General features: G+C 38.4%; 2 protein-coding genes across 4 annotated transcripts; one reads left to right on the top strand and one right to left on the bottom strand.

Annotated features, from left to right (window-relative positions):
* The first annotated feature begins 655 nt into the window (after positions 1–655).
* Positions 656–5,779, top strand: snf8 (SNF8 subunit of ESCRT-II). Its single transcript, XM_046068460.1, has 8 exons — positions 656–1,052; positions 1,138–1,188; positions 1,607–1,745; positions 1,829–1,933; positions 2,093–2,165; positions 2,364–2,505; positions 4,161–4,235; positions 5,078–5,779. The coding sequence occupies exons 1-8, from the start codon at positions 999–1,001 to the stop codon at positions 5,213–5,215; spliced, it is 777 nt and encodes a 258-aa protein (XP_045924416.1). The 5' UTR covers positions 656–998; the 3' UTR covers positions 5,216–5,779.
* Positions 5,597–15,225, bottom strand: calcoco2 (calcium binding and coiled-coil domain 2). Of its 3 annotated transcripts, none has more exons than XM_046068458.1 (15): positions 15,153–15,225; positions 14,517–14,693; positions 14,330–14,432; positions 12,394–12,554; positions 12,031–12,156; positions 11,780–11,905; positions 11,587–11,700; positions 11,396–11,493; positions 11,224–11,293; positions 9,535–9,702; positions 9,239–9,427; positions 8,626–8,742; positions 8,367–8,547; positions 7,433–7,455; positions 5,597–6,991 (listed from the first exon to the last, which is right to left on the bottom strand). In XM_046068458.1, exons 2-15 carry the CDS (start codon positions 14,685–14,687, stop codon positions 6,827–6,829), a joined length of 1,812 nt encoding a protein of 603 aa, XP_045924414.1. In that variant the 5' UTR covers positions 14,688–14,693; positions 15,153–15,225; the 3' UTR covers positions 5,597–6,826. The 3 variants fall into 3 exon arrangements, with proteins under 3 accessions (XP_045924414.1, XP_045924413.1, XP_045924415.1); XM_046068457.1 differs by lacking the exon at positions 15,153–15,225 and adding an exon at positions 14,818–14,836; XM_046068459.1 differs by lacking the exon at positions 15,153–15,225 and adding an exon at positions 14,818–14,836 and having other exon boundaries at positions 5,597–6,988.
* Positions 15,226–15,620: the final 395 nt, after the last annotated feature.

The following is a 15,620-nucleotide window of genomic DNA, read 5'->3' as shown; positions in this document are numbered from 1 at the left end:
GACAGAGAGACAGATAGATAAATAGATAGATAGAGAGACAGAGAGACAGATAGATAGATAGATAGACAGAGAGACAGATAGATAGACAGAGAGACAGACAGATAGATAGATAGATAGACAGAGAGACAGATAGATAGATAGATAGATAGATAGATAGATAGATAGATAGAGAGACAGATAGACAGATAGATAGACAGAGAGACAGATAGATAGACAGAGAGACAGATAGATAGATAGATAGATAGATAGATAGAGAGACAGAGAGACAGATAGATAGATAGATAGATAGACAGAGAGACAGATAGATAGATAGATAGATAGATAGATAGATAGATAGATAGATAGATAGATAGAGAGACAGAGAGACAGACAGATAGATAGATAGATAGATAGATAGATAGATAGATAGACAGAGAGACAGACAGATAGACACTTTATTGATTCTTCACAGGAAATTAGATTTGCTACAGTAGACTCTGCTACTACTGACACTTCACCTTTATTAACTGATTTATTCTGTTGTTAATTGTTGTCTCCCCCACTTCGACTTTGACATGTTAGTTGTGTATAAATCATTTCAAATGTTGCTGGCCTGTCATTTCCGCCGAGACACCAGGGGGCGGTATAAAATAAATCGTTGACGTCACCAACCAGGAAGAACTTTACTTCCGTGCACTCAAAATGGGAACATTAATGTCTTAAAGTAGCTGTTTTTTTATCGCTACATGTCCCGAAAACGGCACTTTTTAATCCTTCTTAAGTTTAATTTACTATCGGGCTACTAATGTGAAAGATAAAGTTGTCGAAGAAGCGCGTTTTGAGGAGGAGAGTTGGTGACAACAACAAGAAAAATCGTCCGGCTAACGTTGATGTTATTTTAGCTAGCTTACTTTTATTACTCACCTACAACCTTAAAAGCATCTTACCTGATATTAATCAACAATAGACACACTCGTAGTTTAGAGTCTGCGTTTATTTGTGTACCAGACATCAGGAAAATGCATCGGAGAGGTGTTGGTGCGGGAGCTATTGCCAAAAAGAAGCTCGCAGAGGTAACGTTACAGTTTGTTACTGAACATTTGTGTTGGACAGGTAACTTACCTTCACGGCTCACCTGTGGTTATTTCTCCTCTTTAGGCCAAATATAAGGAAAGAGGAACTGTTCTTGCAGAGGACCAGATTGTCCAAGTGAGTTCTCTCCTATTGTTTTTTATTTTTTTTAAATTAAAAACACTGAAAAGACTCTTTAGATGCCAATAGATTAAAGAGTTTCACTTAAAAAAAAGCATCAGATTTATCCATGTAACAATTCTACCGTGTTAGTGTTGTTAAAAAATATATATATTTTAAGATAATGTCAAGTTTCATGTCTGTCAGGACACAGTGTATAATAAGTACTTGTTTAACCAAAGAACCTTTCTGTTTTCATTCATTTAAGGGTCATAGTAACTGGTGATACCACTACTAATAGTGTAATACCATGAAACCTTGAAAATCTCATACCATTGCAACCCTTGTACTGTCCCTGCTTCCAGTCACAACACTGTCACAGCCATGCATTTATTTTATTTGCATCATTTAATTACCGTTTCTGTTTTTCTGACAGATGTCTAAGCAGTTGGAGACCTTCAAGTCCAACCTGGAGGAGTTTGCCAGCAAGCATAAACAAGAAATCCGAAAGAGCTCCGAGTTCAGGGTTCAGTTTCAGGAAATGTGTGCCACCATTGGAGTTGACCCACTTGCCTGTGAGAAACATATGCAACATAATTTGTAAAAATGTTGAAATCATATGTTTTAAATATCCTTTAAACCTCTTTTTCTTCCACAGCTGGCAAAGGTTTTTGGTCTGAGATGCTTGGCGTAGGTGACTTCTACTATGAGCTCGGTGTACAGATTATTGAAGTGTGCCTCGCCCTGAAACACAGAAATGGAGGTTTGTAATTTGTCTGGGTAATAAATGTTTGATTGTAACGAGGAGGTGAAGATCTCAACTCCATCCTCGTTATCATGCATGTCAGCACAGTAAATATACAGTGACTCCTGCCTGAAGTAGACACGATGATAAATAATGTTTACGTGTATTTCCTTTCAGGGCTTATTACTTTGGATGAACTCCATCAGAGAGTACTGAAGGGAAGAGGTAAATACGCTCAGGACGTGAGCCAGTAAGTGTCACTAATTAAATAAAACAGAAAAGCAGAGAATGTTCTGCTTTATTTGATCTGTATTTACACAACTGCACTATCTATTATCCAAGAACACACTTTTCTTACTCATCTAGAAGTCAAATTTGGATTATTAAATGCCCATGTGTCGGCCTCGATTTGTATGATTATTGAAATCGTTAAATTTGTGCTTCCCAGAGACGACCTGATGAGAGCCATTAAGAAACTGAAGGTGATGGGAAATGGCTTTGGGGTGATTCCTGTTGGTGGTTCCTACTTGGTCCAGTCAGTCCCAGCAGAGCTCAACATGGACCATACTGTAGTTCTACAGCTGGCCGAGGTGAGACGCAGCTCCCGGGTTGATTTTCATATATATCAGATATGTCACAGCTTTGTTGATCACAAATTAAGATATTATGTGCTTTGTTAACTAAATTTTCACTCAGATTCTGTTGTTTTTATCGACATTTTCAAAACTCTGCGGTACTGAACTCATGTAGTCTTTATCAGTATAGAGACTCTTGTAGACTTCCACTTCACATTATGTAAATGTGTCTGCAGTTTTATATGTCGGGTCTCATGTTTGTTAAGTCCGAAGTCCAACATGACACCAGTTTGAATCAAATGCAGTGGCAGTAACATTAAAATGCTTCAGCTGTGTCTAAATTACCCAAAACATACTTTGGCATTTCTTTACTGCAGTTTCTTTTACTTATCGGCTGATTTATCTGTTTAACTCTAGCTTAGAGGATACACATTCAGCCATATTTACATACTATATGTGAGTAAATTTTAACTGTGCTTGGGTGCAGTTGTACTGTAGGCGGTAACATTTATACTAAACTCTTAAAACAGGCAGCATACATTTATATTCTAACTAATAAATGAGGAGATTGAGGAGAGGATGTATTATGGGATCTACAGCATTTAATGGACTGGTGAGTTCCCATTCACAGGGGTCGTCAAGTAGTCAAAGCCAGTACTTCTCAAAATGACTCGGGGGAGGGTGTGTGTTTGTGCAGAGGATGTAAACTTGAAAGAAGCTGATTCATGCTTATTGAGAAGACACATCAGTTATGTCCAAAATATGACGAACATGACCAAGTCTGTCTTGTTCTCCAAGAGTTCATTGCATTTGCCAAATTAAAGAACAGGTTAAAAATGGGTTCAAGTCTGGTTAAACACTACTCGCATCAATGCCCATATGTAGGTTGAAAGAGTTTTTTTGGTCTTTAAACGTTTCTCCTGTACAAACTGTCGTGATGCGATTTCAGTGTAAGTGATGGAGGACAAAATCCACAGTCATTGTTCTGTGTAAAAATAAATCCAGCTGAAGCTAAAATCTGGCTTTAGCGGAGTTGGACACACAAAGTGAGTCTCTTCCAAAATCCCTCTTTGTTTCCTACCTGAGCTGCAGTGGGTAAGATCACAACTTGTATAGATTTCATGTTTTTCTTTCAATACCTCTTATTAGCTCAACTTTAGAACATATTTAAACAACAAACTAAGACTGTGGATTTTGTTCTCCACCACTTGCATTTAAATCATGTTTAGAAGCCAGTATAGACCGGAGCAAATCTTATGACCAAAAACAGTTTTAATGTAGATTTTGGCATTTAAGTATTTGTTTTAAGAAAAAAAATCTTTTTAAGTAGTTGGTTAATTAAAAAAATAGGGAGCACAGTGTGGATAAAAAGTTTTAGAAACACTAAAGTAACAGGGCTATAAAGTAATTCAACAGCAAAACATGTTTTAAAGTCCGTCACTTGAGATTTTCGCCACTATCTTCCACTTTTCTTCCTCCCTCTGCTGCACCAGGTGCTAAATATTGCGTGAGCTTTGCAGCATTATCTGTAATGTTCCTGTCATGTTTGAATAAAACAAATGTTTTACTGTATGTTCATTCCTTTTAATAGATCGATGTAGCCACCAGTTTTACAGATTGTGGGTTTACTATTTGTTCTTATGGCCGTTTGTTTCTTTGTTAATTTGTAGAAAAAGGGCTACGTCACAGTGAGTGAGATCAAGGGCAGTCTAAAATGGGAGAAGGAGCGAGCTTGTCACGTCTTGGTAAGTGCATATCGGCTCATTTCAGGTCACTATGTAACGTTTGACGACTCCTGCTTTAAAGCAGAGTTCCTGCAGGTCTTGAGCAATATCGTAGAAGATATTAAAACGTTGTAAAATGCAATTTTCATGGTCTCTTGCCTGCAGTCGGTGGTAATGTTAGTTAAAAAGTTTTGTATCCGATTGTGGGTTGTTGTGAAGCATCGTTAGAAAGGTCGTCGTCTCATAATGGGCAGGTGTCACTTTTTAGAAAATATCTTTTAATTAATTTGCATTCATTAATCCATCTGTCCATTTTCCCGCTCAAGGTTAATTATCATTATGAATTATTTACAGCTACAGTGATTAGTCAGTTGGTTGGTTGATCGTCAGAAAAGTTATTGGCAACTGTTTTCATAATTGATGAAACATTTCAGTTATTTTTTTAGGCAAACATGCCAAATAATCTGTGGTTTGAGCTTCTCAAATGAGAGGACTTGATGCTTTCTGTGTCATATACGACAACAATTGATTACCTTTGGGTTTTTGGTATGTCGGTTGGACAAAACAGGCAAATTGAAGATGTTATACTTAACTTTCAAAGTTAAATTTTTTTTAAACAATTAATAGAAGATAAACAACAGACTAATCGATTATGAATTTTTTTTTAGTTGCAGCCCCAAAATTATAGTACTATAATAACTAATTCTACGCCACGTTGTCCTTTTCCATCATATTTTTAAATGTTGTTCGATATGATAGTGGAAAAAAGTATTAAATTACATTCAAGTCTTAAATTTAAGTTGAAGAAACCCTGCAGAAACTCTGTAAAGTGCATCACCTTCGACCACCTCTCACATATCCAGGATCACCTGCTGAAAGAAGGCTTGGCTTGGCTGGACTCTCAGGCAGCTGGAGAAGCACAGTACTGGCTGCCAGCCCTCTTCTCAGAGATAACCTCGCGTGACGTCACACCAGAGGAGGCCAATCAGATGACACCTTAAGAAATGACAGGGGGTACCTGGACCGCTAGCTGGTGGCGGCTTTAGAGACCTGTTAGTAAACAAAACTGTGCCTGGTGGGAAGGCTCGTGTGATGGAACTGGCAGGCTGGATGGACTTCCTCTGATATCATTTTCTGGACACAAAGAGGGAAAACTTTCCTCATCGCCTCCTCAGTACCATCTATTATGCAACGTGTGCACTGACATTGTTGGAGTCACTGAGAGCAGTTTGATTTCCACTCCACTGAAGTTCAGTCTGAGATCTTATGTCGTCTTGCTGGTGTCTGTTTGAGGGTGATACTCAATGTACAGAACAAGTAATTGTTTAAGTTTTCATGCATAAACAGTAACTTTGAAAGAAAAGACTACACCGGCTGCCTTCTAGCAGTTTAACTCAACTTTTATTACGTTAGCAGGATTTAAAATGCACTTACATTTATTCATTTGAATTGATCATTGATATCAATTCACTTTGGATCATTGCTCAGCCTCATATCAACAATACATTCTGTCATGTACATTTTAAAATCTACAGAAACTTGGGTAATAAACACTTACATCAGTATGATCTGGTTATAGTAGATCAGAAGTTCCTCAGATGATAAGTGCAAAGCTATATTGTGTAATAATATATCAAGTTTTAAATGTGCCGTCGCTATTTAAAATTACAATTTTATCGACTTCAAGGACCGTTCCATTGTTTAAGCATATCTCCAAATCATATATACCTTACTGCTGTTAGTTTTCCAAAGCATATGATAGGTTTAAAATTAATTTAACCGTGAACATCAAGCCTACTTTTATTTTTGTACTATTTATATTATAATAAACGAGTTGTGTAGGGCTGGGTATCGAACATCAGTACTTCTTTAGGGTTTAAATCAGAATTTTGCCACTTTTCTACAAACCAAAGAGATAAACGGGCTCTACTAACTATTATATTTAAGATCTTTTAGGGTGCTACATGTACCATCCATGAGCACAAGTCCATTACAGCAAATATTGCAAATATTCATCTTACATTTCACAACTGGCTAAACTACACGCATGAACGTTCGTAGACTTGTTTTGTGCTTAACACACACACACTAAAGAAGGGAGAGCCAGAAACTTGTGTCTAGTGGACTGTTGCTGGTGATTTAATTATAAGTAATTAGAAAATATGTGAATTCAGTGTCTTATTTTAGGCAAAATACATCTTCGCTTAAAGAAAATAAGGGTTTTGTGTTTTCGATACAGAAACTCTGGGGGTACCATACTGGCACATATCAAAAATGTTGTGTGGTAATCCACTGCAGACCTTTAAAAACCAGCTCCACTAAATGCCTAACAGTGATAACATCTGACCAAAATAAATGAGAACACTGTGTTCACAGTGATGGATTGCATAACTCAGGCAGGGTTCAAGTCAGCTGGCTCTCCTGCAGACTGAACGCACGATGGACACTAATAGCTGTTGGATGGTAGAAAACTTCAGTATGCTTTGGAAAATAGTCAACAGTAATTTGCAGTAAATTGTGCAAAAATATCAGCGTGGTCCTTTTACACATGACCAACCACCTTGTAAGACATTTTTCCCCTCCAGACTTTTGAATCACACCCGGTGACTTTCTCACACCTCGTGGCTGTAGACGTGATCTTCAAACACAGACTGCTCCATGTTGTCACAGATCATCGTGCAGAAGGGACAGACTCTGTGACTCTGCTCGTGCTGCTCCAGTTCCTGTTGGGTTATGAGGGGGAAGCTCTCCTGGCAGTGACGACACACCAACGACTGCTGGGAATAGAAATGGAGAGACAGCTTATTAGCCTGTGGTAACATAATAGGGAGCGGATTATGTTTTAAGTCCGCTTCAAAAATAAACTGTAAACAGACGAGTCACTCTCAGGCTCATGTGTGGATATGCAGAGCCCACGTGAGGGAGGGAGATTTGTTATCCAGAGTTGCCTCGGGTCCAGTTGCTTTAACCTTTAATTTGTTTGTTTGTATAAGTTATTTCAAGCTAAGATGATCTACCACTTTTACAATGTGTTCATAGTGTCAGAGAAAACATGCAAAGGGCTTCTTTGCTCAACAACAACATGATTGGAAAGTTTAGAGAGAGAAAATACAAATAGATGACACATAACTCATGTTTTGGATAGGAATCACATGAGTGATGGGACAGGTGATATACCAATACCGTACAAATTACTCCTGAGAAGTCATTTGACTTACCTCTACTGGGTCTGCAACACTCCCTGCAAGGAAAGAAGAAATTGGTTAACACCAGATAAAACAATTCTTGTTTATTCTACAGATGCAGCTTACGATTATTGTCACTGACTTTTGTTGTTTGGGAGAAACTTGTTCTATAAATGTAATTTTGTATCCCTCTATTGAAATATTGATATAGTTCTGGAAAACCTATTGGGGAAACAGTTACTGGGTAAAACATCAGGAGATGTATGTCTGTTTTTGGTTAATCCAACAAATAAAACACCCGACAAATCAATGTACGTCATCACATCGATCATATAAAAATCCAAATTTCCATAAAGCAGATTTTTGCTAAATTGCCCATTAAGGTCTAAGAGATGTTTTCAATGATATGGCAAAATGTGTGTGGTCTGTCAGTATCTATTGCCCAACCCTAAAAGCTAGTCTTGTCTGTCATTCCCGAGGTCTAGAGATTCTCTCAAGTAACCAGGACAGAGTTTCTGAAAAAGAGACCAAGGCCAGTTCCCCACATTACATGACGCACAATAAAATGTGGAACGAGATCACAGGTACTTCTCAAAGTGATCTGAAAGATCCACATTCCCATTAAAAACACCCACATACAAACACTACGAGCTGAAATCAACGTAAGCATCTTTATTCAACACTACTTTTCCATGTTTACCATCGCGGGGAGGGGTGACCGTCGTTAACGGGAACAAAACATTGAGACTGAGACAAGACCGAGTAAAAATGTGGAGTACTACCAACACTACCACAAAGTAGAAAAATGTTTCATTTTATCCAGTGATTTGAGTTAACTTGTGCTTTTATACTGGAAAAAAAAAAACAGACTGGAATTGATGTTTTATGGCGTTTTTCTGCTTTGAAAACAGCAAAATGTAATTCCCGCCTACGCGTATGAATGCGTATTTCAGAGCCTGATACTCACCTATGGTCTCATACAGGTGCTCAGCCTCTTCAGGTGTCTCCTGCTGTTGCCATTCATGGATGGATGAAGTGGTGTCAAGGGGTGAGGGGATGTCAGGCTGCATGTATGATGAGTCGGCAGGGGGAGCTGCTTGGAGTTCAGCATAAGCACTGCGCATCCGCTCGATATCACTCATGAGACTCTGACAGAAAAAACAAAACAAGTACAGTTTAAAATCACTTAGTGACCCTGTGGATCGAGACTGTTTGCGTAAACGTACCTGGTTTTCTCTAGCCAGCTCTTCTTTCTCATGTCTCACGAGCCTGATGAGGTCTTCCTTCTCTTCCATGATGCCTTCTTTATCTGCGATCATCAAATGCGCCTCCTTTAGCAGTATCTGAAAAATGAAGGGAAACAAGCCACAGTTTTTGTTTCAACACACGCAGAATTCAAACATGACTTATACACTATATGGCCTCAAGTATGTGGAACATGTTATTCCAAAACAACAGGCATTAATCTGCTGCTATAAGTCTTTCCACCAGCTTTTTGAACCTAGCTGCTCCCATTCAGCCACAACAGCATTAGTGACAATGAGGTCTGGCTGACAGTGATACAGTTTATCCCAGAGGTGTTGGATGTGGTTGAGGCTCTGTGTAGACCAGTTCTTCCACACCAGCTGGGAGAACTTATAAAGACTTTATGGATCTGGTTTTATGCACACCTCTTGGACAGCCTTCTTCAAAGTTTCAGAGAACCCAAATAATAAATAAAAGCATCTAAAAACAGCTTAAAATGCTTAAAATAGCAAAAAACAGCTCCAGCCAAACTGTCCACATACTTTTGGCCTCATAGTACAATCAATCAACGTCTAGATTTTTGCTTGAGTTTACCTCTTGTTTGCTATTTTTCCGTTGTGCCTCCTCATATGATGAGATCACATTCTCCAGCTGATCCTTGACATGACTGAGCTCTCTGTCCAGACCCTCAACTCGTCTACTGATGTTTTTTGACTGCTCCTTCTCAGCCGCCAACTTCGCCTGAGTATCCTGTAGCTGGCAGGTAAGAGTCTGACACTGCACCTGAAGAGGAGGACATAGCGTTAAGCATTTAGCATAGAGGGAAATCATGTTATTGTTGTTTGTAATTAAAAGAAATTAATTCGGCTGCGGTTTTAATTTGTTCCCACCCTTAGACTGTCATCTGGACAGTCCTGCAGAGCCTCCGCCTGCAACAGCCTCCTACGTAACTCCTGGTTCTCACTCTTCAGGTCGTCCATGTTTTGCACAACGTTTTGCGACCTTCGCAGCTCTGCTGAGAGCCTCTCCTTCTCTTTCTCACTGCTCTGAAGGTCAACCTGCCAAAAGGTAAATCACACACATTTGAATACAGGAACAAAGTTCTGATCTGGACCCAAATAATCGTCACCTGACCTGTCTTATCTTGACCTCAATGACTTATAATATTAGAAGTGTTTATAATGAAATGCATTTCATTTTTTAGGTGATTTAACGTGATGGCATTCTGCTTTACTGGCAAGAGCAGTTAGAAGTTTTGGTCTGTACTTTTACCTATACTAACTGCTCTTAAAGGATAAGGCTTTTAATAATCTTTTATTCTTGTCAACAAACCCAATGAAAAGTATTATTGTGTGTGTAATATCTCTTCATGTTACTTTATCACCATGAACACACTCATAGTATGTCTATTAAAATAATCTAAATTAAAAAAGGTCTGCTTCCTGCTTTTTAGGATCTTTACATCACGTCACAGTCTTCATCAGTGAATGCAGCTAGTTTAGGTGTCATCCGATGCCAAAGACTGTATCTGAACCGAGACAGGGGATATTGTTTGATAATTTTTCACACGTAGGTCACACGGTGAAACCTGAGCCAGCTCATTTATGAGGTTCCTGAAATGTGTTTGGGACCTTGGGAAAAACTGAAAATTTTGTCACATGTTGAAGGTGATGCTTCTGTTCATTTTGATTCAGTCCCACATACAGCTTCCTGCTGCCAGAAATATTCACTAAATGTGAATTAATCCGCCACTGAAAATAGTTCCCGGCAAACGCACCACTTCCTTTTTTTTGTGACTAATTTTTATGCTGCGTTCCAGGCAACTGGAAATTCTCCAACTAGAAAAAGTACAATGGGACGCCACTTGAAGTCAGATGTCCTACTTATTAAAAATACAGTATGTACCCCGACATCACAAGTAGCAGCCGAACACAACAATGGCAGCCCCTATTGAAGCACAGATTGTAAATAGTAAACCATAAACTAAAAAGGTAACATAAAGTATATTTCCATGTATTTAAATTAAAATATTTCATACTATCGTATAGTAAAACCTGTTCTGCATGTAAACTGATGTTATTAGGTAGCTCATTACAGTAAAGAATCTCGTGAAAGTCTACACAAGTTATTGAGTAAAATGTTAAAAATGCCGAAACATTTAAAAAACATAATCTACAACATTTACTGACTTTTGAGGATTAAAACTGATGTAGCTAACGTATAAAAAAAAAAAAAAAGGGACATCCTTTTAATTAACACTGGGGCTGCTGCTGAGGGTGCAACTGTGTGCACACTTGACAAAGAGTTTGTCACAGTCAGCCATGTTTTTCGTTCACTTTCGGCATCATGCACCACCATGCACCTGGTATGCTTTGAGGTCAGAGGTCGGATATTTCGACGTGGAAATTTCCGACCAGCATTACATCTTCAGTGGGAACCAATGGGCTTACGTATGAGTGTCAAAGACAGGCTAGGGAAGTCAGAAAGTGTTTTGGTCTTTTAATGTGAGGGACAGGAAGAAAAATATTAAACTATGTCAGCCGTATTTGTTAAAGCGCCACACGGCAAAGTAGATTTACCTGCAGGAGCTGGATGCTGTCTTTCATTTTGAACAGTTCCCTTTCTTGTTCTCTGAGTTTGGAATTTAGCCTAAAACACACAGAAACAGCTGTTAGCGGCCAGAAAACATTATGCAACGAGTTCTAAAAGTATAATAATGAAATCAGATGGAAAAGTGTGGACTTGACTCACAGGTTAATCTCCCCACTTTGAGCATCAAACCTTCTCGTCAGCTCCTCACGCTCCTCTTTGAGCTGGTTGATCTTCATCACAGCTCGGTCGTATTTCTCCTGAGCGTATGTCCAGTAAAAAAAAAAATAAATGTTACAACGAAGGATTAATACTTTGTCAGAGCCTTTAACCCACGGATAAAATTATCTTACCCCAGTTTTTTTTGATTCTTCATCTAAAGTCAAGCTTTGACTCCTTTTTTTCTGCTCCGTCGCATTATGTTGCTGTATCTCCATCTGCTTTGTCATTTGGGCCAACGCCTCCTCCTAGTAGCAACATCAAAGTTAGGTTTCCACACTGATACTGTAGTAGAGTTTAGCTTTCACACACGGACCGAAAACAAACCTTTAAGCGGTCCGTTTCTTTCCGCTGCTGCTGTAAGTTGCTTTGTAAGTTTTCATTTTGTTCCTTGATTTGATCCATTTCTTTGAGCAGTTGACTCATTTCTTTCTTGTTCTCTTCATTCTGCCCCTGTAGAAATAAATCACACTGTGTCAAAATCAAAGTTCAATTCCTATTTAACTATTTGCTCAATTGGGCAATGAGCAAACGTGTTCATTATCTCTCAGTTGTAGCAATATATTAGATGAGCAGACCTTTAAGCTGGCGGCTTCTTGCCGTTCGGTCTGCAGAGCTCTTTTTAAAGTTTCATTTTCCTCCTTTATCTGATCCAACTCTTTCTGCAGTTCGGTTTTCTCACGTACGCTCTGCTCGACCTGTTCCTGGGTTCCAAAAAAACACATAAAGTCAATATAAAGTTTTATTTACTTGTGGCTTCAGCCTCACATCTGTTTTCATATTCTGCACAAAGGTCTAATCATCAGTCAATAACCAGACTGCACGCTTAAAAATACTACCTGATCTAATCATGTTGAGTATTACCACAACGGTCATTTGTTGTACACAGAATATTTTCACCGTGTTGAACTGTTTAAAATAGAGTCATTTGCATTTGATACCTGTGTTGTGATAACCAGGAGGTCGTCGTCCGGGCTGCTCTCCATGCTCTGCTCCACCGGGTTTCTGAAACAGAAGGGAGTGCTGGCTCCTCGCACTTGGCCGACTCTGTCCACATAGCAGAACTGGTAGAACTCGATCTCATCCTTAGGAAGGTAGTAATCTGATGGGACGAGAAAAGAGCAACACCTTAAAATCAGAAAATAGAGAAGAGTGCCCATCACAATTTCTTCTTCTAACTGCTTGTTTTGTTTGTCCAACCAAAAATATAATTCAGTTTATGCTTTGAGGGAGAGTAATTTTGCATTTTTTGAATAATAAAAAACTGAAAAGATGAACAGATTATCAGAAGTGTTGCCGATTGATTAATTGATTAATACTACTATTATTTTAACACCTTAGATTTGTTCCTTTTTGGCTGAACCTTAAAGCCATCTCTAAAACATAATTATTTATTATTCTTTTCATATTTTATTGTGAATTTTATATTTTTGATTCTTGACATGCCGTACTTGCCTTATCTTTTTCTTATATTTTCTACCTCTTATGTTTATTGTTAAGCACCGGGACACCATAGCATTTCTTGTATGTGTAAAACTACTTTTGCAAGAGGATTTTTAAGTGTTTTTGAAATTCGGAAATGTGTTAAATCTTTCACTGGAAATAATCTTTTTATTGAGGCACCTGTAAAAGACAAAATACTTTATGTGGAGGCTTCACAGTTGGGGGGGTTGGGACTCCCAAAGTAAATCTGAGGGGTCCCCAGATAAATAAAAGGATTACAAAATAATAATAAAAATCTTTTACATAAAAGTATGTTGGTCTTGTGAAATAATAGACATTTTTTCTTTTCAGGCTTTTAAAAACCTTTCAAATGAAGCAATCTGAGAAGGAAACTGAACTGCTCACAGTCAAAGTCCACACTAAGGACCTAATCTGTAATGATCACAAGTACACATTGCTTCATATGAAGGAGTCACCAGCAGCTGTCTCAGTTACTACTGGTATTTTTATTTATTTATAAATGACCTTCCAGCACAGATTATGAACAAGCATCACAACAGTTCATAAGATACATAAACAGAGACGATGGGTAATATTGGTACTCTCTTTTTAATCTTTAGACTAATGCGATGTCTCAGAGGCATCTTTAGCTAATTACCTGGGTGGCAATGTGTCTGTTTTCTCAAGGTGTCATTTATTTTGTCTTCCTTTACTTTCCCCCCAGATCTCACAGTTGAAAAAGTTAAAGATACATTAATTAAGATATAGAAGCACGGCAATATATTTTTTTTTCATAGCTTATTTGTCATAGCAGTAAAAGCACAGGTGTAAGTAATAATGTTAAAGATGGCTCCTTTCCATTTGTGTCCCTGTAAGCCGTGACAGTTTGAAAGCATGCCTAACACAGAGCCATGTAAACAGCTAAATCGAATTATTTACACCTAAACGTCTCTAAAGTTGTGAAAAGTCTGATAAATAGGTCTTTAAAAACACAAATGAGCTGTAGATGTGGCAGAAGGCGCAAAGAAAAAGCGAGTGGTTATTGATACTTGCTACAGAAACGGAATATCTTTGTTTCATCTAGAAATGCTGATAAATAAACATTTGACTCTAGTTTGCATAGAGCAGAGGTTTAGAAAGTGGGAGGCTAAGCAACTAAACTAATGGGGTGTGAGAGGGCACCCTTTTCCAAGCTTTGTCTGAAGAGACACTCACGGTCCCAACTTTAAAACCCCCTGGAAAAGAGGGTTTCACTGCACCAAATATGAAGGCACTGAGTGTGTATGTCAACAACGCAGAGCCAGAGGATCAGACTGTGTCATAGCAGCTCATAAAAACAGATTTAAGAGGCAGTTTACACATCAGATGGGAAGTGTACATAACAAACATGACCACACTTTATCATCTTGAGGTCAAAGTGAAACTGTTTCTTACCCTTAAAAACAGCCTGTCTTGTCACATACTGCTGCCCTGACACATCCAGGCTGGGATCCACCCACACAAAGGTATGATAATCCTTTGTTGTGCTCCACCCCACCTGCACAAAGAAAATTGACAAAACTCAGAGAGATATTGAAATTACAAAACAGCACATTTGTTGTTGTTGTTGTTGTTTCCTCACCTTAAAGATGCCCACCCAGTCCCTGGGGTTGGGCTGGAAGGCGGCAGTGAGGGTGTAGCAGCAGGTGACGGAGGTTGAAGGTGGGTATGAGTGGGGGATGTCGTTGAACACCACCTGGGAGAAGGTGCGTGCTGAGGAGTCAGTGGCTGGTGCCTGTGTGGAGCTCTCCATGCTGAGCTACAGTAAATGACAGATGAGAAAACATGTCATGAGTCTGTCCGACTGACGACAGCAGGCGCCACAAGATGGTGTTATAACAACAGCGGTGGTTTTTATGGTTCCTGTTGTTGTTTTTGCGCACCTACAATCTTGGTTTCACTTTTTTCCAAACTGACTACGCATTAATAATTACCTCTAAAAGATTTTCCCGGAGCTTAAAATGCTGATATTCTATAATAAAACGACTCACACCCTACAGGAGATAATTTTTAACCGGTTATAAAAACTTTTAAAGGGCAGTTAGCTGTAGAAAACAACACATAAAATAAAGAAACCGAAAGTGAGCTAGCAAAAAAAGACCGCACCCGAAAGATTATATAAATCGATTACTTTGACACACAATGTTGTTTTAACTACAAACTTCTTTAACAAACCTAAAATGTTGATGAATTGACCGGATAAAAATATTAAACTCACGTTTGCTCTCACGCGTCACAACATCGAGATCAACCGTCAGCTCCCAACAGCCAGTCTCTGTGCTGCGTTCAGGCGCTGCTCGGACATTTGTACTGCCGGGCCCGTAAATGCCACATAACAAATTTAAAACGTTACGTTAATTGGTACTTTTTTAGACAAATAGCTTAAGTAGATGCAATTTTGTTTGATATATTGTGTGTTTCATAAAGGGATTCAAATATTACAGTAGAAATATTTAATTGTTTTTTTAATTTTCCAAATCAACCAGGACCAGGCCTTGTAGTTTCTTTAGTCTAATTATATACATTGTTATAAAAACACGTTTTTTAATGTGTATTTCATGTGTTTTTATATTTTCCACACAATTTGTGTACATTTTAGGTACATTTAAAGTACGTTAAAATTGATATTTGAATTAAATTCAAAAAAACTAAACTAAAACAGAAACAGATAGGCTTCTTAAGGTGA

The sequence above is a fragment of the Micropterus dolomieu genome, linkage group LG14, assembly GCF_021292245.1.
Source record: "Micropterus dolomieu isolate WLL.071019.BEF.003 ecotype Adirondacks linkage group LG14, ASM2129224v1, whole genome shotgun sequence".
NCBI classification, from domain to species: domain Eukaryota; kingdom Metazoa; phylum Chordata; class Actinopteri; order Centrarchiformes; family Centrarchidae; genus Micropterus; species Micropterus dolomieu.
This window is presented reverse-complemented; position numbering and strand designations above follow the sequence as displayed.

What these genes read in the sequence shown, in the direction of transcription:
- snf8 (XM_046068460.1), top strand. Translation starts at nt 999, where the DNA reads ATGCATCGGAGAGGTGTTGGTGCGGGAGCTATTGCCAAAAAGAAGCTC. An exon ending in CCAAAAAGAAGCTCGCAGAG is followed by an intron (nt 1,053 to 1,137) that starts GTAACGTTACAG and finishes TCTCCTCTTTAG; the next exon opens with GCCAAATATAAGGAAAGAGG. An exon ending in CAGAGGACCAGATTGTCCAA is followed by an intron (nt 1,189 to 1,606) that starts GTGAGTTCTCTC and finishes TTTTTCTGACAG; the next exon opens with ATGTCTAAGCAGTTGGAGAC.
- calcoco2 (XM_046068458.1), bottom strand. Translation starts at nt 14,687, where the DNA reads ATGGAGAGCTCCACACAGGCACCAGCCACTGACTCCTCAGCACGCACC. An exon ending in AAGAAACGGACCGCTTAAAG is followed by an intron (nt 11,701 to 11,779) that starts GTTTGTTTTCGG and finishes TGTTGCTACTAG; the next exon opens with GAGGAGGCGTTGGCCCAAAT. An exon ending in GTCCAGATGACAGTCTAAGG is followed by an intron (nt 9,428 to 9,534) that starts GTGGGAACAAAT and finishes CCTCCTCTTCAG; the next exon opens with GTGCAGTGTCAGACTCTTAC.